Source organism: Microtus oregoni, unplaced genomic scaffold (genome assembly GCF_018167655.1).
Source record: "Microtus oregoni isolate MIOR12 unplaced genomic scaffold, Mior012 000021F_ref0000039, whole genome shotgun sequence".
NCBI classification, from domain to species: Eukaryota; Metazoa; Chordata; class Mammalia; order Rodentia; family Cricetidae; genus Microtus; species Microtus oregoni.
In genome coordinates, this window is record NW_024543080.1 from 46,977 (window position 1) to 69,352 (window position 22,376).

The following is a 22,376-nucleotide window of genomic DNA, read 5'->3' on the forward strand; positions in this document are numbered from 1 at the left end:
TGTGCACCTCTGCAATGAGAACTCTGACAGTCAGGTGCAATTAACATTGACTAGTTAGCAAACAACTCTAGGAGATAGGTCAGCAAAGGTGCCAATAAGCATGAGGACTTGTGTTTGGAACCCCAACAACTCCATTAAAATAAAGGGCATGGGCATGTGTGTGGTCAAAGGAGATGAGTGACTGAAGAGCCAAGAGCACGGTTTTGGTTAAGCCTGGCACAGTGGTGTGCACGTGGAGTCGCAGCACTGAGAATGTGGAGGGAAGAGGGTCCCTGGGGTTTGGGAGTCAGCTGGTCAGTCTAAGTGAACTCCAGGGAGACCTGGTCTCAGGCCTGGACTCAGACCATGAGGTAAACGGGTCAGCACAATGGCTTGGTGGGTTGAAATACTTGTGCTAAGCCCGGAGACCTGGGTTCTGTCACCAGAACTCATGGCTGGAAGGACAGAAATAATGCCTAGACAATGACCTCTGGCCTCCACATGTACCCTCATGGCAGGCACACACAAATCAGTGAATAATTGTTTTACAAAAAAAAAGGTGGCGTTACATTGAGAAAAAAAACCCGATGTCAACTTGTAGCCTCCATACACTCCTGTGCACATGTGCACACAAAACCACAGAATGGCTCCAAAGCAAGTTGAATTCCACAGCCAGTTACATGGGATTCATAAACACTACCTTTCTATAACCAATCCCCTAAAATGGAATCTGGGCTTAAGTGGAATTCTAATAGAAGCCTGCCCCTTCCATAATCAAAGGTACCATATAAAGAAGGTGCGACACCATGAGGTACCACTTTTACCAAAGTGTACAAGGTAACATTACCATCTCAAGCAGTGTGCCCAGAGCACACTCATGGTGTGGAAGGGTACATCCCATCCCTCCTAATCCCTTGAAAGACACTTTTACTCAAAGCAGCTCCGTCAGTGCCAACATGTTCACTTCCAGATTTATTGGCAGTAACTTCGCAGTTTATTCCCGGTACCTGATGTTACACACTTTAGGGTCTTTGAGATATGCCGGATCCTTGTACATAACTGGCATAAACCCTGTAAAGAGATATTCAAGTTTTTCACAAAGTTCATGAGTAAAGTCTTTTTTTTTTTTTAAAAGATTATTTATTGCATATACAGTATTCTACCTGCACCCCAGAAGAGGGCACCAGAGTTCATTATAGATGGTTGTGAGCCACCATGTGGTTGCTGGGAATTGAACTCAGGACCTCTGGAAGAAGAGTCAATGCTCTTAACCGCTGAGCCATCTCTCCTGCCCCCATGAGTAAAGTCTTAACTAGTTCCGTTCATTTGCGCAGGTGGACTTACCCATTTTCTGAGCTCTCTTAATGGCTTTCGTTATTTCTTTCTGTTTCTTCCCACAAAGACCTGTGAAACACAACAGGCACTTTCTTACACGTCAGAAAATGCTCGCATTACGTTCACAACAGTTTTCTAAGATGAATACTGGCTAAGTATTTTTCTGTTAAGAAAGTTAAAAAATGGGGCTGGAGAGATGGCTCAGTGGTTAAGAGCATTGCCTATTCTTCCAAAGGTCCTAAATTGAATTTCCAGCAACCACATGGTGGCTCACAACCATCTGTAATGAGGTCTAGTGCCCTCTTCTGGCCTGCAGGCATACACACAGACAGAACATTGTATACATAATAAATAAATAAATATTAAAAAAAAAGTTAAAAAATCTTTTGTGAATCATTTGGTCTGTCATACACTCGATTCTGTTAACTGTAACTCAGTGACAACCATGTGGCCCTATGTAAACAAATAAACAAAAAGCAAATGACAGTCTGGATAGCGCCATCAGCTGCTGACACTGTTTAGTCTAGGAATAGTAATTTTAAAAGAGATTTAGTTGTACTATCTTTTTTTTTTCCTTTTTGGTTTTTCGAGACAGGGTTTCTCTGTAGTTTTGGAGTCTGTCCTGGAACTAGCTCTTGTAGACCAGGCTGGCCTCAAACTCACAGAGATCCGCCTGCCTCTGCCTCCCAAGTGCTAGGATTAAAGGCGTGCACCACCACCACTCAGCTAGTTTTACTATCTTTAATGGTGGTGGGATATGTGCACATGAGTTCAGGTGCCTGCAGAAGAAAGACATGTGCATTCCCTGGAGCTGGAGTCCCAGATGTTACAAGACACCTGATGTGGGTGCTGGGAATTTAACTCCAGTCTTCTGTAAGAAGTGTATGCAAACTTAACTGCTGGACCACCTGTCTAGACAAAGATACAGTTCTCGCTTAAGCCCAAATTTCTGTATGTTGTCATCCTGAAGTTAGCTGGGAGTAAAGGAGGCAACTGCTGCTTGCACTGAAGGTAAATCCTCCCCTAAGGATCCCACTCCAGTCCCTGTAGAGCTGGCCTAACACTGACTCAGCATGACGGAAAACTGCCAGTCTCCTAAGATAACAGAAGCGACCAGTGACCAGTGTGATTCTTATCTACACTTACATCTCTAAGATTAAGAAAGTACCTGTTATGTGCCGTCCGTAAATGCATCCGGTAAATGGAGAGATAAACTGGGACAAAAGCTGTGGGGGTTACATTTGAAAGGGAAAAATGTTAGTGTATTTGTTATTCAACCCTGAATATGTAAATTTAAAAAGGTTTTAGAAATAACCTTCAAGTTATGTAAACATTTACTACGTTTCAGACAAAGTTAATAACATGAACTAAAATACCTTGTAGCAACAAGGCATTTTTTAAAAAGTTAACGTCTAATGTATCAGAAACTTAGTAAGACCAAGGCACACTTTCTGTTAGGTGCCATGGCGACCAACTCCCACAGCCCTAACACTGCTGCTCACAGCCAGGACTGGATACTTCGCTGGTCACAACAGGTGATCAAGTGAGTTCTTCGGGACACAGACTAGGGCACATCTTCTTCTTGAAGAGTTTAATAACACTTTCTAGCTACAAGGCACTAGCCTTGGCTCCCCCCCAAATATCTGCTGCATTGTAGTTCTTAGAATTTCTTGCAATTCCTCCTCCTGAGGCAGCTGTCATTTACACTACTGTAAGAATACTTCTCATTTCATTCACTTCCCCCACATCCGTTACTTCTAATTTGCTGAAAGCGTAAGGAAAAACTATCTAAAGCAATATAATATGATAGTGAACTGCAAAGGTCAGCTTCACAGGACAGCTCTGCCCAAACCCCAAAGTGCAGTGAGCCACTGTGCACAACAGAGCAAAGGGACTTAGCCAAATCATATGACTGAGGGGAGCAAGGGGCTCTGAGCTGAATAGAGATAACATAGGGCATTAAAACCAGATCTGATGTCATGAGGCTGCTCAATCCGTCCTACAGAAAGCCTGATGACAGTGACAAGATCGTCTGAGCAAATGAACAGAACAGAATTCTAGTCAAGTACCACAGAGGCCAACCAACACTCACCTGTACATTCTTATAATCCACACGTTTCTCGCACAAGACACACCTCTTAAGGGGCTCCTTATAGGGGTTTTCCATCGGGATTGGCTAGGATAAAAGAACAGTCTCATGATGAAAATGTGTTAAGACAGACAGAAAAGATAAAGCTACAGCTACACTTGGAATCTCTTTACACAGGTACTTTATTTTGGGTCAACCTGGCTAAAGAGGAATTACTGCAATGAAGAATCATTTATGCAGAAGAGGACTTCCAAGATCAGCACGCTGATAAATGATATACATTTCTGTATACATCACATGTGCTTGTGATGACATTTCTGTATATATGCATGTGTGTGTATGATTTATACTTTGTTCTTATTTACCTTCTACAGCTCTCACTCAAGCTGCCTCTCCCGCTTACTGGTCCCTTCTTTATTCCCAAGAATCTTTTCCTGCTTTTACAATAGGACTAACACAACATGTGTGTCCTGCGATGCTCTTTTGTCCCTGTCCTTCCACACTCTTCCTTCCTCGTCACAGTGCCTTTTCTGTTCCTGTTCCATGGTCCTTTGCTGTTGTGGTTTGGTTTCTTGAAATAGGGTCTCACTTTGTAACCTCAGCTGTCCTACAGCTTAGTGTGCAGCATATGGTAGCCTCACACTCCCCACCCTTCCGTATCAGCCTTCCAAATGCTGAAATATTACAGTTTGCATGACAACACCCCGGCACAGGGTCTTAATTCAGACATGGCTCTGAAATCTATAACCTTCCTTAACTGTGACAAATGAGTATGACTGTGTGCGTTTTCTGTGGAAAAGATACATACTTTGCATTAGTCACATTAGGATTTATGACCTAGATACAAGAGTAAATTTCCTTTATTATTTTTAAGCATGATGTATGACTTAGATGACTAAGGCAGACACTCATCTGCTTTGACACATTCCTTGGTGTTTACAGTACATAATTTATTTTTTTGTATACTTGCTGTTTTTCTTTCTTGTTTTTTTAAATAAAAAATTATTTATTTATTTATTTATTTATTATGTATTTAGTATGTATATTCTGTCTGCGTGTGTGTATGCCTGATGGCCAGAAGAGGGCATCAGACCTCATTACAGATGGTTGTAAGCCACCATGTGGTTGCTGAGAATTGAACTCAGGACGTTAGGAAGAGCAAGCAATGCTCTTAACCGCTGAGCCATCTCTCCAGCCCGCTTTTCTTTTTTAACATTTGATCTTAGCCAAAAGGCCAAAAAGGTTTTGTTGTTGTTGCTGTAACCCAGGGTGACCTTGAACTCAAAAGATCCTTCCACTTCGGCATTCTAAGTGCTAGTACAATATGTGTGCACCACATCTAGTTTGCCTTGAGTTTTCTTAATCCAATTTATAATCAGTTGAGATATAAGCTATATTTCTCCTCAACTCTAGCTAAGTACTTGCATGGTGTGATTGGGTGCCCACATCCATGTTCATACTTTAAACCCATAAAAATACACCTACAGTTTAGAAGCAGCTGATTAAATGTCCTAAACTAGTTTGGTGTGAGGCAGAGGTGGGTGGGTCTCTATGAGTTCAAGACCAGCCTGGTCTACAAAGTTAGTTCCAGGACAGCCAGGACTACACAAAGAAAACCTGTCTTGAAGAAAACAAAACAAAATAACTTTAATTGTATCTTTTATCAAGGTAGCCTGTCAAAACTGATAAATTAGATAAAAATAATGCTGTTCCATAATTCTATTATCTACAATTATTCTATCTACCCAAGCTATGTTTAGAAATTCTCAAATCATATCCTTTAATATCTACAAAGAAAAATATGTATTACAGAATCCCCCCAAAATCTAGGATTCCCTTCAAAACCCAAGTGACCATAGTCAGTAAGTTAGACTTTCCAAACTCAAAGTAAACATTATTTTGCTTTGTCCTATAATTGAATTCCAAACAGGTAAAATATAAAAAACTAGGCCAAATTTGGAAATGGCTTAGTAATATAAGGGGAAAAAAATCTGGGGCTGGATGGGTGTCTGTGGTTAAACACACTTGCTGTTCTTACTGACAGGGCTTAGGATCCCAGCACCCACATCCAGTGGCTCACAACCACCTCTAATTCTAGCTCCAGAGGATCTAATGCCCTCTCTGGCTTCCACAGCTCCCACCCCCCAATGTAATAAAAACAATAAATATTTTCTTTAAAAAAATAAAAAGGAGGGGGCTGGAGAGATGGCTCAGAGGTTAAGAGCACTGACTGCTCTTCCAGAGGTCCTGAGTTCAATTCCCAGCAACCACATGGTGGCTCACAACCATCTATAATGAGATCTGGTGCCCTCTTCTGGCCTGCAACCATACATGCAAGCAGAACACTGTATATGTAATAAATAAATAGATAGATAAATAAATAAATAAATCTTAAAAAAAAATTAAAAAAATAAAATAAAAAGGAATCTTACCAGATCCTCATTGCTGGCTACCTGTTTATACTGTGCACAACTTCTTCTCCACAGCACTGTAAGTAAACAGAAATGCAATGACCCAATTATTTTCATTCACTTAATATCTAACAAAGACTTATGTCTTTAAATGGGCTACAGAATCAAAAGGCACGATATAGTGCCGGGCATGGTGGTGCACACCTTTAATCCCAGCACGTGGTAGGCAAAGGCAGGTGAATCTCTGTGAGTTCAAGGCAGCCTGGTCTACATACTCAGTTCCAGGACAGCCAAAACTACATAATAGTGAGATACTGTCTCAAACAAACAAAACACCCGTATAATATAAAATAAAGGTTTCATAATCTTTTTACTCAGTGATTGGTTAACATCCTGTTAGATTTGGGGCACAAGAGAACTTAAAATGATTCCCAAGGCTTTGAACATACATATTTTCTCTCCTATAAAACCTTCCCCCTTTCTACAGTTACCAGCTTGCAATGCAAGTATGTCCAGGAGCAACAGAAAGGCACTGCCATCCCAAAGGGAATACAAGAAAACGATTCAATTTACTGACAGAGAAAAACAGAAACAAAAATTAAAAGTAACGAGTTGACTACACCTCAAAGGACTGCTTGCTTAGCTGTGAGAAACCAGACTCAGGCGACTCGAGCTTCCCACCCCTCTTAGAGCTAGTTACAGTGTAGAAAAGTCAAGTCGCTAAGAGCAAAGACGCCATCGACAACCAGAAGCCGACTGCGGCCGCAAGGCTCTGCTGCAGACTTTACCCGTGTGAGCTCCGCGATCCGCGAGGCAGACTGCAGCCGTGGTCAAGCTTTTCCTCCCTACACCACTGCACATCACCACCAGAGCCGTCATGATTCTTCGCCCTTCCTCTTCCTTTCCTTTCCCTAATCGGCCCGACAGGTCCTTTCCCGGTAGTCTTCCCCCGCGGGCCCCGAGGCTTCTACGCAAAGGTTCCGGGTGCAGGCGCGCCCGGGATTTCAGCGCGACAAAAGGGCACCTTTCTGTTCCCGCCCTCCGCGGGCCGGATGTCACGTGATATCAGACCGCGCCGCGGGGAGATGGAGAGCATCCGAGCGGTGGCAGAGGCTTGAGTCTGCACCCCGGGCGGCCCGGCTCTCTGCCCTAGCCATGGAGGACGGCGGTCCCCACATCCGCAGGCGGGTGTCTGTTCGCAAAAGGAACCGCGGCAGCATAGAGAGCCTCTGCGTCGCCCCCGCCCCGGCCGAGCTCCAGCCCTCCGAGGACCTGGAGGACGAAGGGGCGGCCGGGAGGCGGCGGCGCAAAACCGGGAGCCAGGAGCCCGCCCAGGTACAGCCCCGCTGATTCCCCGCAGAGCCCGGTTCCGTCATCACCGAGGGCTGCAGAGCCCGGTCCCGTCATCACCGAGGGCTGCAGGACCGACCCGCGTCCCCTGCACCGGGCACCGCTGCGAGGGGAGGGGGCTCGAAACCTCCCAGGTGCACACGGTTGACCGGTTAGATGAGCAGCCTTCCTGTGCGCTTCTCATCGTCATCCTTGTTTACACTTGGGGAGACACTGCCTTAAACCTTTAAGTGGATGTGAGACGTACACACACACACACACACACACACACACACACACCATCCCTGTTATACACACATACGCACACACACAAACACACAAATACACTATCCTTGTCATAAAAAGTATTCATGGGGCAGTTAACTGCTCTGACAGATAGAAGGCCAGCCTTCAAAATGACTCATTTCTACTTTACCAATAAAACTTTTTATTGGTGACCTCTGACATGCTGGTTACTTTATTAAACCAGGCCCCAGGACGTTGAGAAGCCCAAGTTCTAACTCTAATAAATAATTATTAGCTCCCAGTTTTTATCTTTTCTGTTCAACAAGCCACCCCACATGAGAGTGCATTCTCTTGTCACAATTCCAAGTTCAGAAAAGAATTTGCTTGTAGTGTCTAGTGGTACAACCATGATTTTGTAACAGGCCAACCTCTACTTTAGTGTCTGGGTAGGGATTTCCAAAAGTATTTATTAAATTCACAACCTTATAGATGTCTACCATTCTTTCATTTCTCAGTGCTTTAGCACGGGTTTAGGAATTAAAATCCCTGGGACTGGAGAGATGGCTCAGTGTTTAAGAGCACTGGCTGCTCTTCCAGAGTACCCAGGTTCAATTCCCAGTACCCACATGATAGTTCACAACTGTCTATAACTCCAGTTCCTGGGAACCCAACACTTATACAGACATACGTGGAGGCAAAGCTTTATAAAATAAAGTAAAAAAATTTTAAATTCCAAAGACTGGGAGTTTGGGCTCTGCAGTGGAGCAAGGAGCAGGCCTAAATAATTTAAAAGTATAGTATCACCCCTTGGGCTGAGCTGGGGGCATAGCTGAGTTGGTAGAATGCTTACCTAGTGTGCATAAAGCCCTGGGTTTGAGTCCCAGCACTCAGGAGGCAGAGGTGGGAGGTTCAAAACTTTGTACCTCTGTTATGTGAGATCCTGTCCTGGCATCCTGATATCCCATAATAATCCAGCAGCACTCTTTTTTTTTAAATTTATTTATTTATTATGTATACAATGTTCTGTCTGCAAGTACGCCTGCCCACCAGAAGAGGGCACCAGATCTCATAGATGGTTGTGAGCCACCATGTGGTTGCTGGGAATTGAACTCAGGACCTCTGGAAGAGTAGCCAGTGCTCTTAATCTCTGAGCCATCTCTCCAACCCCCTCCAGCAGCACTCTTAGGCAAGTCAGTTCAAGTCTCTGGGCTTGATTGTTTCTTTTATCTGGTGATAATGTATTCAGAGGATAATTTGCATATAGTGATATATTTGATTTGCCGGAACACTTTTTATTCTTTATGAAGGATGGAACTCTTTATGTATTTTTGTTTCCCTTTCAGGAGAACGACAGTGAAGAGGACATGTTTAATGGCTATGATAGCTTTACAGAAAATTCCTTTTTAGCTCAAGTTGAGGACCTGGAACAAAAATATACACAACTGCCCGAGCACAGGGAGCTTGTCACAGACTCGGCCACCAAAGGTCTTTGTTCAGAAAGCATGGAAAACAAACTCCCTGTCTTCGCTGTGAGCAGCTCTGCTGACCCTGAAACTAACCAACACATAAAGAACCAGAGTGCTGCAGATGGCCCTGCTGGGCCTGAACCTGACAGTGATCTTTTGTTTGATGTGCCTTCTTCTCAGATTTTATATTTTGAACGTATACAGAACTCATCAAATGATTTGGGCGATCAATCTGCTAAGGAAAGAGATGGGAACTCACATAAATCGCTGAATGAGGAACCGGCCTTTAGCCATCAAGAGCTACCGCAGACAAATGATGACCTCTCTGAAGCCAGAGCTTCTTCAGAGACGAGCAGGAGGAAGAGTATTGCAGACCACCTGAAAAGTGCCATGGCTGGGAATGCCACAGCCCAAACACCGGTGTTTTCCAGGAGTAAACACCTCAAAGAGACCCTCCTATCTGAGGAGATCAGTGTTGCTAGGAAGGCAATGGAGTCACCGTCGGATGATCTTGGTCCTTTTTATTCTCTACCCAGCAAAGTGAGAGACCTTTATGCTCAGTTGAAAGGAATCAAAAAACTATATGGTAATGCTTTTTATAAAATGAAAACCGAATTTATAATTCAAGTCATATTATAACAAGCCAGGCGGTGGTGGCGCACGCCTTCAATCCCAGCACTTGGGAGGCAGAGGCAGGCGGATCTCTGTGAGTTCAAGACCAGCCTGGTCTACAAGAGCTAGTTCCAGGGCAGGCTCCAAAACCACAGAGAAACCCTGTCTCGAAAAACCAAAAAAAAAAAAAAAATCATATTATAACATTAATTCAAACCAGTGGAAGCAGGTGATTCCTTGGTTCTGACTTGGTTCTGTTTCTCATCTGGAATGGCCAGAATGTCAGTTGTGTTAAGCCTGCTGTCACAGACTTCCTTCCTCACCGTCCTCAAGCCAGACATCCTGCTGTGCCTCTTGCCTAGGTAGTCTTCTAGTCTTCGGTCCCCTCCCTTCTGTGCCTTCACTTAAGTTGCAGAGACGAAGGAATCCAAGCCCAGATCTGATCCAGAGCAGCCTCACGTTCTGCTGTGGCCACACCGCTGAGTTTTCATCCTTCCCACTCTGCTTCTCGCCTTTTTCTTCTCCCCTTCATTCTTTTATTGTTTCATTGGTATTGGCTGCATCTGAATTCTCTAGCAGAATTTAGTGGTTTGACTGCTCAGGATCTTAAATGGACTGTTTTAATAATGTCTTATTTTGAGGTGAGGCCTCACTGTGTAGCCCTGGCTGTCTTGGAAATTTGTTTTGACGAGGCTGGCCTGGAATTCACTGCAATCTGCCTGCCCTTGCCTCCCAAATACAGGGATTAAATGTACACCAACACTCTCTTCTTCTCTGCTGTTTGTTTGTTTGTTTGTTTGAGACAAGGTTCTTTGTAACAGCCCTGGCTGTCCTGGAACTCGCTTTGTAGACCAGGCTCGAACTCACAGAGATCTGCCTTGCCTCTGCCTCCCTAGTGCTGGGATTAAAGGCGTGTGCCACCACCGCCTGGCCTGGGCCGTTAATTCTTAAAATAGTATATTGAAGCCCTTTAAATTAAATTTGGGATGAGTTTTCTTAAACTGTATATTAGGTGTGTAAATAGTTTTTAACTTTTTTCCCATTTGTTTGTTCTATGTGCTTGGGTGTGTATGTATGTAGATACGTGTGCCCTGGCATGCATCTGGAGGTCAGAGGACAACTGGTGGGATTTGGTTCTCTCCCAGAGACCCTGGGTGCGCCAGTCAGTAACTGAAGCCTTTTATGATTCAGGTAGTCCTATTTAAATGACGTTTGGATCACTCAAAGATCAAGTCCAGAAGCGCTGATTGCAGGCTTTTCTGGTTTGGGCAAGATCTTGTGGATTTTCTTTTCTTTCCCCTCTATTTCTGCCTAAGAAGCTCTTGAGTAAGTGAGGGAGGGAAGCCTACACGCTCTTGTAGAACACAGGATGATTTCAGAATGAACACAGGTTCTTAGACTGCCCTTCTCTGCCCATGTCTGCTCTGTTGGAATTTGGCTCCTGTATCTTAGGGTGACAAGGGCTGAACTCAGATCTGCTGGGTTCATTCAGGACTGGCCTTTTGCCCTCTGTGAGAACTGTATTTGTCCTCATGAAGACCGCCACAATGATTTTGTCTCAGAAAAATTCTTGAGAATATTGAAGGGGACAATAATCTCTGCTGTTTTTCTTTGAATTCTACAGACTGGCAGCATACTTGTCTCACATTAAGTTCTGTGCAAAAAAGAAAAAATTTAATATATTCCTTGCCAACAAGTGGTGGAAAAACTCTTGTGGCTGAGATTTTAATGCTACAAGAACTGCTCTGCCGACAGAAGGATGTTTTAATGATTCTTCCATATGTGGCAATTGTCCAAGAAAAGGTGTGTGTGTTTAAACAATTGTTATTTTCTAATATGACGTTTTAAGATCTAAAAACTAGCATAAATGTATTAACTATTACTGATTATTTTTAGGATGTACAGGAGTAACACAGTACTTAATTACTTTCAACTATTAATTGTATATAGTTTTTTTTTTGCTAAGTTGGTGGTATGAACTGTATCTTAAATGCCCCATCAATATTTAGCCTGCTTTTTCAAGCAGAAACTAACTCATTACCTTATCAGAATAAATGAGTCAGTCTGATGGGTTTTTTAATATAAGAGGAGACAAGTGAAATTATTTTTGCATTATATACTTTTAAAGTTGTAAATACTAAGGCTGGAAAAATGGTTAAAAGCCCTGACTACTCTTCCAGGGGTCCTGGGTTTGATTCAGAGCACCCACATGGTGGCTCAGAATCATCTGTAACTCTAGTACCAAGGAATTCATCACCCTCTTTGGCCTCTGGCACTGCATGCACACGGAGCACAGATTTACATGTAGACCAAACGCCCATACACATAGACTAAATAAAAAGTTGTTATGTGTTTATTTTGTAAAGATCACCGTCTCATGTTGCACCAGTTCCTAAATAGGTGTTTCTAAACTGGGCCCACCAAGGGGACGACTTTACATCAAGGGAGTTCCTCTGAATTCTTTCAACTCCATCTCTGATTTGTGTTTTTGTTTATTTAACTACAATTCTAGATTGCCAGTTTATCAAGTTTTGGTGTAGAACTTGGTTTCTTTGTTGAAGAATATGCTGGAAGCAAAGGAAAGTTTCCTCCGACTAAAAGGAGGGAAAAGAGATCGCTGTATATCGCCACTATCGAGAAAGGGCATAGCCTGGTAAACGCCTTGATTGAAACCGGACGGATCAGCTCTCTGGGTCTGGTTGTCATCGATGAGGTTGGTTGACATATTTATTATACTGACATCCTGCACTCATTATCCTTGCTGCGGTTTGGATCTTCTCAGTAATTAATATACAGAGAACACAAGAGGAGATGTGCCTTGCGGGACTGTCTTATATCTGGTCTCAGGCAAATGTATCTTGAACCATGAGGGTGGGTCTGCAGAGACATTTTATAGTGGTACTTACCAAATCTCAAACGTGTCAGGATGCTGCTCCACATCTAAGCGTGTATTAGTTGTAATATCCAATACCTGTTCATTCTGCGCAAAGTAGCCATGCTTTCTATGAACATATGTGAGCACTGACTGCTTTCCTCCCCACCCCCTTTAATGTCATAGTTGCACATGATCGGGGAAGGGAGCCGTGGCGCCATCCTGGAGATGACCCTAGCGAAAGTGCTCTACACTAGCAGTAAGTACTGACTTAGATGACTTAATTCTGTCACTCGATTCTATAACCCACAGCAAGGCACTTGAGGCTCATGCCTTAGCTCGTCAGCTTATGCATCTCTCTTGTGAGAGTAGCTGGGTGAGACTTGCGAAGGTGTTGGAAGCGGACCTGTTTCCCAACTGCCTGCTCTGGATTCAGCCACAGCAGCAGCCTCCGCGCTTCTGGCTGTAAAATGGAGATTGTGATGGCGCCTGCCTGGTGGGATGGTTATGAGGGTTCCCTGAGAATGTGTGGAACCTTCACTGTGGCTTCACATAGCCCTGGATAGGATTTGCTGCCACCATTGCCCTCGGCACCATCGCTGCCAGCTTCCTACCTTGTCTGTTTGTTGGTAAGACAGGGTCTCACTGTATAGCTCTAGCTGGCCTGGAACCTGCTGTGTAGACAAGGTGGCCTCCCAGTCACAGCCTGCCTTTGCCTTCTGAGTGCTGATACTAGGGTGTGCACCACCACACCTGGCAAAATATAGTTGAGAAGATTTTAAGGAACTATTTTGCAACATCCAGTGGTCTTTAAATTATGCATGAAATACCCTAATTATCTCTGTTTATTGATGTGGTGTTGCGTGTTTACCTTGTATCTGGAAAGCTGTAAATGTCATCTCATAAGGTCTTATGGGCCGGTGTGTCTGCTCAAACACACTCAAACACCGAGAAACACCTTTGCCCCCAAGAAGAGGTTTTTAAATTGTGAAAGTGATTGCTTTTAGGTAGATCGTAGCCCTCTGCAATCTTTAAGTTATCGAACAGCTGCTACTTTCCTGTCACTTTTCCCAGTGCCTGAGGTCCCTGGGTGAGCAGAACAGTTCCGGCTGGCGTCAGACTTATATTTCAGTGAGAGTGACAGGGCCGTGCCTGGGCAGTCATAAAGGCCAGAGCTTTAGCTAACCAGCAGTCCTGGCCAGGGTGTAGTCCTGCCTGTCCCTGGCTAACCCTTGTCTCAGCTTCAGTCTTTCCTGCAGGGTGGCTGACAAGCTGTCAGAAATGTGGAATCTTTCTAGGAGACAAGCTCCTGTCCCCGGCCTTTCCTTTACGTCAGCATGAGAACCCTAGGAACGTTACCTTTCCTCAAGAACAGTAGTCATGTCAGTAGTGTGACGAGAAAGGAGGCGTGTGAGAGTCCCCTTAGAATATCTTCGACCTGCCAGGAGGGTTACACTGCTAGCTGTCATCTTTCCTCCAGGGTTTGAGGACTTGCCATGTGCTCATAACTCAGTCTGTATTTCCAGGTTACACTTCCTTTCCAAGTAGAATCTGCTACGTGAATGTTTATGAGCAGCTGAGCTCACCTGAAGTTTATTTCCTTAAACCCTTTCTTCTTCACTTTGAACTTGCCATCACCATTCACTAGCAGATAGCTAAACCAGCGTCTTACCGGCTGTGTTGCCTAGAGTGTCCTAAAACTTCCAGGGTCAAGTGGTCCCGCTGTCGCAGTGCCCCAAGCCCTGGGACACTGACCTTCACTTGTGATATCTGTCAGCACCCAGTTCTTCTCTGTGTACCCTGTGGCTCTGTTTGAAGCCCTCTCCTTGCTCCCTTTCACTGACTCTTTAGTGGGATAGCTCATCCTTTTCTGCCAGACTGCCACAGAAAGCACCAGGTTCTAGCTGACTCTTTGTATCTTGATTTTCCATCTCTTCCCCCTCTCAGCCTGACTTATCTAGTGTAGATGAAAAGATATTTGCGAATATAAACCCAGTAACAATTTTACCTTTCGCCTCCTTTATTAACCTCCATGTTTCCAGCTTATACCCTGTTATTTCTAGCACAGACATTTTTTCTTTTTTTTTTTGTTAGTTTTTTTTGAGTCAGGGTTTCTCTGTGTAGCCTTGGCTGTCCTGAAAGTCACTACGTAGACCAGGCTGACTTGAATTTACAGCTAGGCTCTTAATACCAAGTGCTGGGATTAAAGGTGGTGGCACACGCCTTTAATCCCAGCACTCGGGAGGCAGAGGCAGGTGGATCTCTGTGAGTTCCAGGCCAGCTTAGTCTACAAGAGCTAGTTCCAGGACAGGCTCCAAAGCTACAGAGAAACCCTATTTCGAAAAAACAAAACACAAAAACAAAACAAAAAAGGTGTGCACCACCACCGCCCAGCATAGCACAGGCTTTCTTGATCATTCCCCTGCTTGCTTATTCAGCTTGTAGCCTATCTTGTCCTCTTTGGACAGTGCCCTGGATGATCATTTCATGATATAAGGCAGAATCAATGAGGAAGCATGCTAAGAAGGCTTAGCTTTAGTTTTTATATCAATAGCCAAGTCTAGAAAGTCATTTAGCTTTATGAGCTTCCTGGCTAATTTGTTTCCTTGTGTTTTTATTTTTTAGACATGGTCTCCTGTAGCTCAGGCTGGCCCTGACCACTTGGTCCTCCTATTTCTATTTCTCAGAGGCTGGGATTATGGTCAGCATCACCAGGCCTGATTTTTAGAATATTTTTTTAATGTTGACAACATAAGAGACTTTTCATATGACACAAAAGTTTGAGACTAGCTGAGCACAGTAGTTTACACTGGTATTCCTAGCACTTGGTAGGCTGAGGCAGGAGTTTGAAGCCATCCTGGGCTACAGAGAGTTCCAGGCCAGCCAGCAGTACATGATCAAACTCTGATGTTGTTTTAAAAGGCGTTTGGGACTCATTGAGCCCTGTGTCCTCTGCAGCTGTCAGATGCACATCACAGTGTGCTGTACCCACTGTCTGGTTTACAAGTCTTACAAAGTGTCCATTCGCACTGCCTGAAAGGTCTCGTTCCTTGAGCCTCAGATTATTTACTGTGACAATATACCGCTTGGCAGTCTGAAGATCAGAAACCCAGAATGGGCTAAAACTTTTTGACCGCTGTTATAACACCACAAGTGGAAGTTTTTATTGCCCTCATTTGATGGGACACAGTCAAAATGCAGGTGCACTAACAGCGTGAAAAGTCACCTTGGGTGTGAGGTGTATATGAAGCAAATAAACCATGTGGTTGGACCTAGGTCACATCAAGATTCTTCCTTATGTATATGCAAATATTCCAGAATCTGACAAGATCCCAAATCTGAAACATTTGGTCCAAACGTTTTGGTTATAGGGCACTCAGGTTGTACGCTTGGTGTGGGAAGTCCTTCTCTATATGTGTTGTTTTTATTGGTTAATGAATAAAGAAGCTGCTCTCGGCCAATGGCTTAACAGAACATAGCCATACTGGAAGAGATATATATACAGAGAGTAGGAAGAATCAGGAGATGCCATAGAGCCACCTGAGGGGAAATACACAGAGCTTTTAGCTGGAACCTTGCCAGTAGGCCACGAGCCTCATGGTAAAATATAAAATAATGGAAATGGGTTAATTCTAGATGTAAGAGCTAGTTAGCAATATGCTTAAGTGATTGGCCAAGCAGTTATTTAATTAATACAGATTTCTGTATGATTATTTTGGGTCTGAGCTTGCCAGGAATGAACAAGCGGCCTCCAACAACATGCCCTCATCTCCCTGCTCCCTGTTTCTAGACTCTCAGAATGGCAGTGAAGTGAGCTAAAATTACTTTAGGACATAAATGACACATTACTCTTAATATTTTGATTTTTTAGAAACAACTCAGATTATTGGAATGAGTGCAACGTTAAACAATGTCCAAGACCTGCAAGAGTTCCTTAAAGCCGAGTATTACACCAGTCAGTTCAGACCAGTATGTACCCAAGGTTTGCACGGTATTGGTTAATCTGTATTCCCCTTAGAAATAAGGGTGGCAGGCTGGGGTGGGCGTTGGGTGGTGATGTACACCTTTGATGCCAGCACTCAGGAGGCAGAAGCAGTCAGATCTCTGTGAACTAGGTCTTCATAGAGAAACCCTGTCTCAAACAAACAAACAAACCAAAAAACAAAACAAAACAAAAACAAGGAAAAGGAATAAAGTGAACATAGTGAGCTTTAAGGTGCACAATCCTACTCGCCAGAGCTGTGTGCTAGTAGTTTACTTACGGAGAATGTCAGCTGTGCTGCTAGGGATCTTGGCTGGAGTTCCTAATGCAGTCAGAGCACCTGGAACAGTGACTGGACAGTGGGCCCTCGATGAACATTTATTGAATGAGTTTTCCCAGAACTCATTTTATGTTTCACATCTTAGTATCTGAAGTCATCGTTTTAACTGAGTAAGGTTTTGTGAGATATGTTTGTACCTACTGTCAACGTTAAGAAATTTACCTTAGTTCCCCCTCCAGCAACACATGTATTAAAATCAGAACAGTACAGGTGATTAGCGTGGCCCCCATGCAAGGATGACACGAAAATTGGGTAAATGTTCCACAATTTTAGTCTCACAAGGCCCCACCCCAAATGAAGAACCTCTGCCAGTAATGGCTGCTGAAAGGGAGAGTCAGGGCTGGAGAGATGGCCTAGCAGTTAAGAGCACTGGATGCTCTTCCAGGGACCTGGGTTCAATTCCGTGGGACCCAGTGCCACCTTCTGGCCTCCAAAGACACTGCACACATGTGGCGCACAGACAACATGCCGACAAAACACCCCCACACATAAATAAATAAAATGAGAGGGAGGGTCAGTCTTCTCAGGGATGAGCACCCTGATGAGACCCACTCCAAGCGCTCAGCCCTAAATACTTATGCATATCAGTAACACTGAATGAACTCAGTAGGCTTTGTGTATGAACAACAATAATTGAAAAAAAAAGTCATGAGTTTGAGAAAAATGGGGAGAGAAGGAGTAGCAATTATGTAAATAGAGTACCTTTGTGTGGATTCTAAAATAATTTTTTTTAATTTAAAGAAAGAACTTACCTTAGTCAGATTTGATGGTACAGACACAGGAGGCTGAGGCAGGAGCATCTTGAGCTTTAGAGGAGCCAGAGCTACATCCTGAGCTCAGAGCTGACCTGGCCAAGAGCCCGTAAAGGAAAAAAGCTCTGAAAATATTTCCAAATGCCTAACTTTTAGGCACTTTTTAAGTAAGTTAAGAATTGAAATAATTTAATTAAAACAATTTTTTTTAATTTCTTGGTTTTGAAACAATATATATTCCAGACTGACCTTGACCTAGTTATCTAGCAAAGGATGACCTTGAACTCTTGATCCTCCTTTCTCCACCTCCCAAGTACTGTATTACAGACAACGCTGCCCTGTGTGGCCTACCTGGATTTCAATTTAATCCTAATATCAACATTCCCAAAATACTTGACTAAAGTAAGAAGTCTAATTCGTAATTACTTGAAGATACTGTGTAATGTCCACACGCTGTCTTTGCGGTATTCGTGTGGATGTCCTGTGTCTAGGTTTTTAGAAAGAAACTGTTGAGGGTCACTGAATATTATTTTGAAATTTGTTGTTTTTATATTTGTACCAAATATCAAAATTTCTGGGAAATATTTTCTGACTTTAGATGTCAAATTTAAAACCCACTTTAAAAAAAAACAGTTAAGAATGTACTCTTAAGAACTGGTAAACTGAGGCTGGGGAGATAGCCTGGTGATAAAGTGTTTGCCTTGCCAGCATAGGGACCCCAGAACCCACGCAGAAAAGCCAGGCGCGCTCACATGTCTTGTAATCCAGGAGTGTCACTGGGGTTCCATGGCCGGCCGGCCGACCTGGCCTACTTGGTAAGCTTCAGGGCAGGGAGAGACCCTATCTTAAATAAGATGGGCAGTGCCTGAGGAGCAGCACTGAGCTCTGCCTCTCATTTCATGCAGGCGCCCACATGTGTGAGCACTTACTTGAACATACATATGCATGTGCACCAGTGTGCTGGCGCACACGCGCATGCACACGTGTGTACACACACACTCACAACGCATCTTCCCACCGAAAGAAAGTGTTTGCAGACTGTTTCTGTCCTCAGCCTTTCAGCGGCATTCCAGATTGGAACTGACGGCTCACACGGAAAGTTGTAGATCTTAAGAAACAACAGAAAAAGAGAAGATGCCAGCATATGACTTCTTCCTACTTTTGTTTTTAGATATTTACTTAATTTTTATTTCTGTGTATATGTCTGAGTAAATGTCTGCCATGTGTTTGTGGGTGCCTGTGGAGACCAGAAAAGGCCTCAGACCCCTGGAGCGGGTGCCAAGAACTAAACTCGGGTCCTCGCAAGCAAACAAGCAAGACCCCTGAGCCGTCTCTCCAGCCTCTCATTCCCACTTCTTGCAGCAAATACAGAGGATCTGGTTTCCTTCGGATAGTTACTTTTATCTATACACTACTAAGTAGTATGCACTATTTAATTCAAAAGTAATTTTTCAGGGATCTTAATTCCTGTTTTTATGTAAAGGAAAACAGGTAAAGGGAAAGGAGAAAGTCAGAACGTCTAATTTGAAGCCTGTCTTCGCTATCCTCATAAAGCTGCGGCCTTTGTGTAGTGTCCTTTGTTAAAATATTTTATTAAATTCCAAACTACAAATTTTATATTAATTGTGTATTTCCTTTTAATTCAAGGTTGAGCTGAAAGAATACCTGAAAGTGAATGACACAATCTACGAGGTGGACAGCCGAGCTGAGAACGGCATGACCTTCTCACGCCTCCTTAACTACAAGGTGTGCTGGTTTGGAACCCTTCAGTCCGGGCGCCCCTCCTTTGTGCCTCGGTTCACAGGGGTCTAGCTGGTTTGTGTCTGGGGAAAGGTGTCTGGTACTTGATTTGTCATGGATAACAGAACAGCTACTGATTGAATGCAGCCTGTTTCCTCTTTGTTTGCAGTGCTGGGGATCAAGCCAGGCTCCTGTCGTGCAAAGGCACACACTCCCACTGAGCTCACCTAGTCTGGTTTTAGTTAGATCATACTGGGCTTCTCCCTTTGGCGTGTGTCTGTGAAGTTGCCCTACGCGATACTGTGTGAAAACTCTAGAACAGGACTGTGTGCTATCCTACACCAGTGTGAAAGACAATACCTTGTGCACACATCCTGTTAGTGAGCTCTTCTGTTAGTTAAGAACTAGAATACTTTTGATTCAAATGACTGCTGAATTTTTGAGGAAGTACATACTTGTTATATTGTTTGCATCTGACTAATGAACCAGTAAGATGTTTCCTGGCTTCTGAACCATGAAAATTTGGAGGCATATCCGGTAGATAAGTTATCCGTCCAGCAACAACAAAAGGATAATTTATAGTCTAACTAACACAGTGGTGTATAGAAGCAGCATGCTTGCATGCTAAGGGCTCACAGCTGGCATGAGGAGTATTTCAAAGACCTGTGTTTTTAGAATTTTGTGAGATACATTCTAAACCCGTATCTTGGTCAAAGGGTAAAGTCAAAGGGTCTAAGGAGATTTTAAATGACCAACCTTTTATTTCTTGTCCTTTGTGTTCCTGCATGGTGTTACAAATTATCATAATTCACTGCGATATTTTCACTTCTGAAAGTGCTGTGGAATGCAATTCATAATGGCAAAAGAAGTCCCTCGTGCAGCTCTGTGACAGTTGGTGGCATCAGCCTTCATTTCCCTCTGGGCGTTTTGTTCTGCTCAGGTGGAAGTGGGCACATAACAGAATTATTAATAACATGAACTGTTTTCACTTCCTTCGTTCTTAATTGTTTAACCCTCTTTTTAGACTAAATGTGCCCCCCCAAACCAAGTCCCTAACTAATTACCTAAGAAGAAAATTGAACACTTGATGTTTTATAGAGCTTTCATTTCTTGTTTTAATAATGAGACATAGAGAAGTTTAAAAGTCACACAGGAAAACAGATGTGCTTTTGTGACTGCAACCTGCATGGCTCCCTGTTTTGCAGTATTCTGATGCCCTGAAAAAGATGGATCCCGATCACTTGGTGGCGTTGGTGACAGAAGTTATCCCCAACTACTCCTGCCTGGTTTTCTGCCCAAGCAAGAAGAACTGTGAGAATGTAGCAGAAATGCTGTGCAAATTTCTAAGCAAGTACGTTAATTTAAACAAAAATCTCTTCTATGTTTGTCATAAATCACAGACTAAATAATACACTGTTTGTGCTGATCATGATTCTCTTCACAGAGCATGTATTGTTTTATTAGATTCTGAAGGAATTGACCTTAAAGAAAGTTTGACTGAAATTCACATTAAAGTAAAATATTCTACAGTTACAGAAGAGTGATGACCCCGCCGGGTCGCAGGCAGGCTGCATGCAGCAGGGGCAGGATAATCACCGCCATTGCTCCGAGGCCGGGTCGTGTCTACATCTGAACCTTCTCTTTAATAACCACTGTCCTTGTTTTCTTAACTTGTGTGGGCACTAGAAATAATTTCCTATGAATTTTAGAAATGTATTAGTTTGGCAATTTGAGCTCTTTTAGTATGAGCTCTGCTGTATCCACAGAGAAAGTGTAAGGCAGCTGTAAGTGCTGATAGTTCTGTTTCCTGCACATGTTTGCTGTGTAGTTTCTATACCTGTTTGGCCCTGGCCTGAGGCTATGTCATGACTACTGACATGAATTTTTCATCTGCTCATTCTCTATGGTCTCTCTCAATCTGACTGGCATGGACTGTCAAAATTAGGGGGTTAACATTACTGGGTAGTACAATGCTAAAATGCTTAGGGTACATTCAAGAAGTTAAATTTCAGTGATTGATAGTCTGCCTCTATAGTGATGATTTTGATTATTTAAAGGGAAAAAGGTCAGGCATGATAGCTCATGCCTTTAATCCCAGCACTCAGAAGGCAGAGGCGGGAGGACCTGTGTGAGTCTGAGTCCATCTTAGTTAGTCTACATAGTGAGTTCCAGGACAGCCAGGGCTGCATAGTGACAGACAGACAAACATGTAACAAACAAGCTCAGGGCATTGGGCTGTAGAGATGATGTCTGGTTAAGAGCACTTCCTGTTCTCCCAGAGGATTCAGCACCTACGTCCCCCATGCCTGCCTGCACCCATGCACAGGCGTGCACACACAAGCACACAAACACTAAAAAAAAATTTGTTGTTGAAGTTTCTGAAGTATTAGTGTTTAGACATTGTCTTGTCATATGATATGTTTCCATTTTCAGAGCAAAAATTTATGCTTTAAGATAAACCATCTCTGAGAACGCAAGAACAATGACAGTGGGTTTTTGATCCTACTGCACGTACTGGCTTTGGGGGAGCCTAGGCAGTTTGGATGCTCACCTTACTAGACCTGGATAGAGGTGGGCGGTCCTTGGACTTCCCACAGGTCAGGGAACCCTGATTGCTCTTCGAGCTGATGAGGGAGGGGGACTTGATCGGGGGAGGGGGAGGGAAACAGGAGGTGGTGGCGGGGAGGAGGCAGAAATCCTTAATAAATGAATTAAAAAAAATGCAAAAAAAAAGATAAACCATCTCCCATAAAGACATATATTGTAGAGGAAATAATTCTAGTGTCTAGAGCAGGGGTCTAACACCAGTATCCGTTCCATGGATTCATAGGAAGTGTAGGACCAAAATCCAGGAAGTCCCCAAAGCTTCTGAACTTGTCTCTAAGGTGTTATGTTTGGATAGATAGTTGACTTTCCCTTAGTTTTAATCAGGTTTCCATTGGGTTCTGTGATCCGAAGAAAGACTTGGAGAGCCGTCCTAATGGTTAGCAAAGTAAGAATTAAAAGAACCTTTTATGGGACTGGGGAGATGGCTCACAGAACCCAAGTTTGGATTCCTAGCACCCTTGTGAGCGCCAGGCATGGTGGCACCCACCTACAATCCAGTACGGAGAGACATAGGGGCCTCCCTGGAGCACACGCAGAAGACTCCCTGGAGCACACACAGGAGGTTCCCTGGAGCTCAGAGCACACACAGGAGGTTCCCTGGAGCACACACAGGAGA

General features: G+C 43.6%; 2 protein-coding genes and 1 non-coding gene across 7 annotated transcripts in view; 2 read left to right on the forward strand and 1 right to left on the reverse strand.

Moving 5' to 3' along the window:
* Positions 1 to 938: 938 nt before the first annotated feature.
* LOC121460928 (28S ribosomal protein S18c, mitochondrial-like) lies at positions 939 to 6,754 on the reverse strand. Its single transcript, XM_041671618.1, has 6 exons — positions 6,603 to 6,754; positions 5,836 to 5,891; positions 3,407 to 3,490; positions 2,483 to 2,540; positions 1,324 to 1,383; positions 939 to 1,050 (listed from the first exon to the last, which is right to left on the reverse strand). The coding sequence occupies exons 1-6, from the start codon at positions 6,691 to 6,693 to the stop codon at positions 974 to 976; spliced, it is 426 nt and encodes a 141-aa protein (XP_041527552.1). The 5' UTR covers positions 6,694 to 6,754; the 3' UTR covers positions 939 to 973.
* Positions 6,755 to 6,817: 63 nt separating this feature from the next.
* The window catches only part of LOC121460927 (helicase POLQ-like), a 42,860-nt gene continuing 27,301 nt past the window's right edge, over positions 6,818 to 22,376 (forward strand). For 2 of the 5 annotated variants that reach the window (XM_041671613.1, XM_041671614.1), the window contains exons 1-8: positions 6,818 to 7,149; positions 8,733 to 9,441; positions 11,092 to 11,270; positions 11,980 to 12,180; positions 12,526 to 12,598; positions 16,211 to 16,308; positions 19,061 to 19,159; positions 20,359 to 20,504. In XM_041671613.1, the coding sequence (XP_041527547.1) occupies positions 6,970 to 7,149; positions 8,733 to 9,441; positions 11,092 to 11,270; positions 11,980 to 12,180; positions 12,526 to 12,598; positions 16,211 to 16,308; positions 19,061 to 19,159; positions 20,359 to 20,504 (1,685 nt within the window). In that variant the 5' untranslated portion in view covers positions 6,818 to 6,969. Of the gene's footprint in view, positions 7,150 to 8,732; positions 9,442 to 11,091; positions 11,271 to 11,979; positions 12,181 to 12,525; positions 12,599 to 16,210; positions 16,322 to 19,060; positions 19,160 to 20,358; positions 20,505 to 22,376 lie in introns of those variants that run through there. The other 3 variants (XR_005976120.1, XM_041671615.1, XM_041671616.1) reach the window with 3 other exon arrangements.
* On the forward strand, positions 16,828 to 16,932 carry LOC121460985. Its single transcript, XR_005976130.1, has one exon. It is a non-coding gene; the product is annotated as a U6 spliceosomal RNA (small nuclear RNA).

What these genes read in the sequence shown, in the direction of transcription:
- LOC121460928 (XM_041671618.1), bottom strand. Translation starts at nt 6,693, where the DNA reads ATGACGGCTCTGGTGGTGATGTGCAGTGGTGTAGGGAGGAAAAGCTTG. An exon ending in TGGATTATAAGAATGTACAG is followed by an intron (nt 2,541 to 3,406) that starts GTGAGTGTTGGT and finishes TAACCCCCACAG; the next exon opens with CTTTTGTCCCAGTTTATCTC. An exon ending in TTACGGACGGCACATAACAG is followed by an intron (nt 1,384 to 2,482) that starts GTACTTTCTTAA and finishes TGTGTTTCACAG; the next exon opens with GTCTTTGTGGGAAGAAACAG.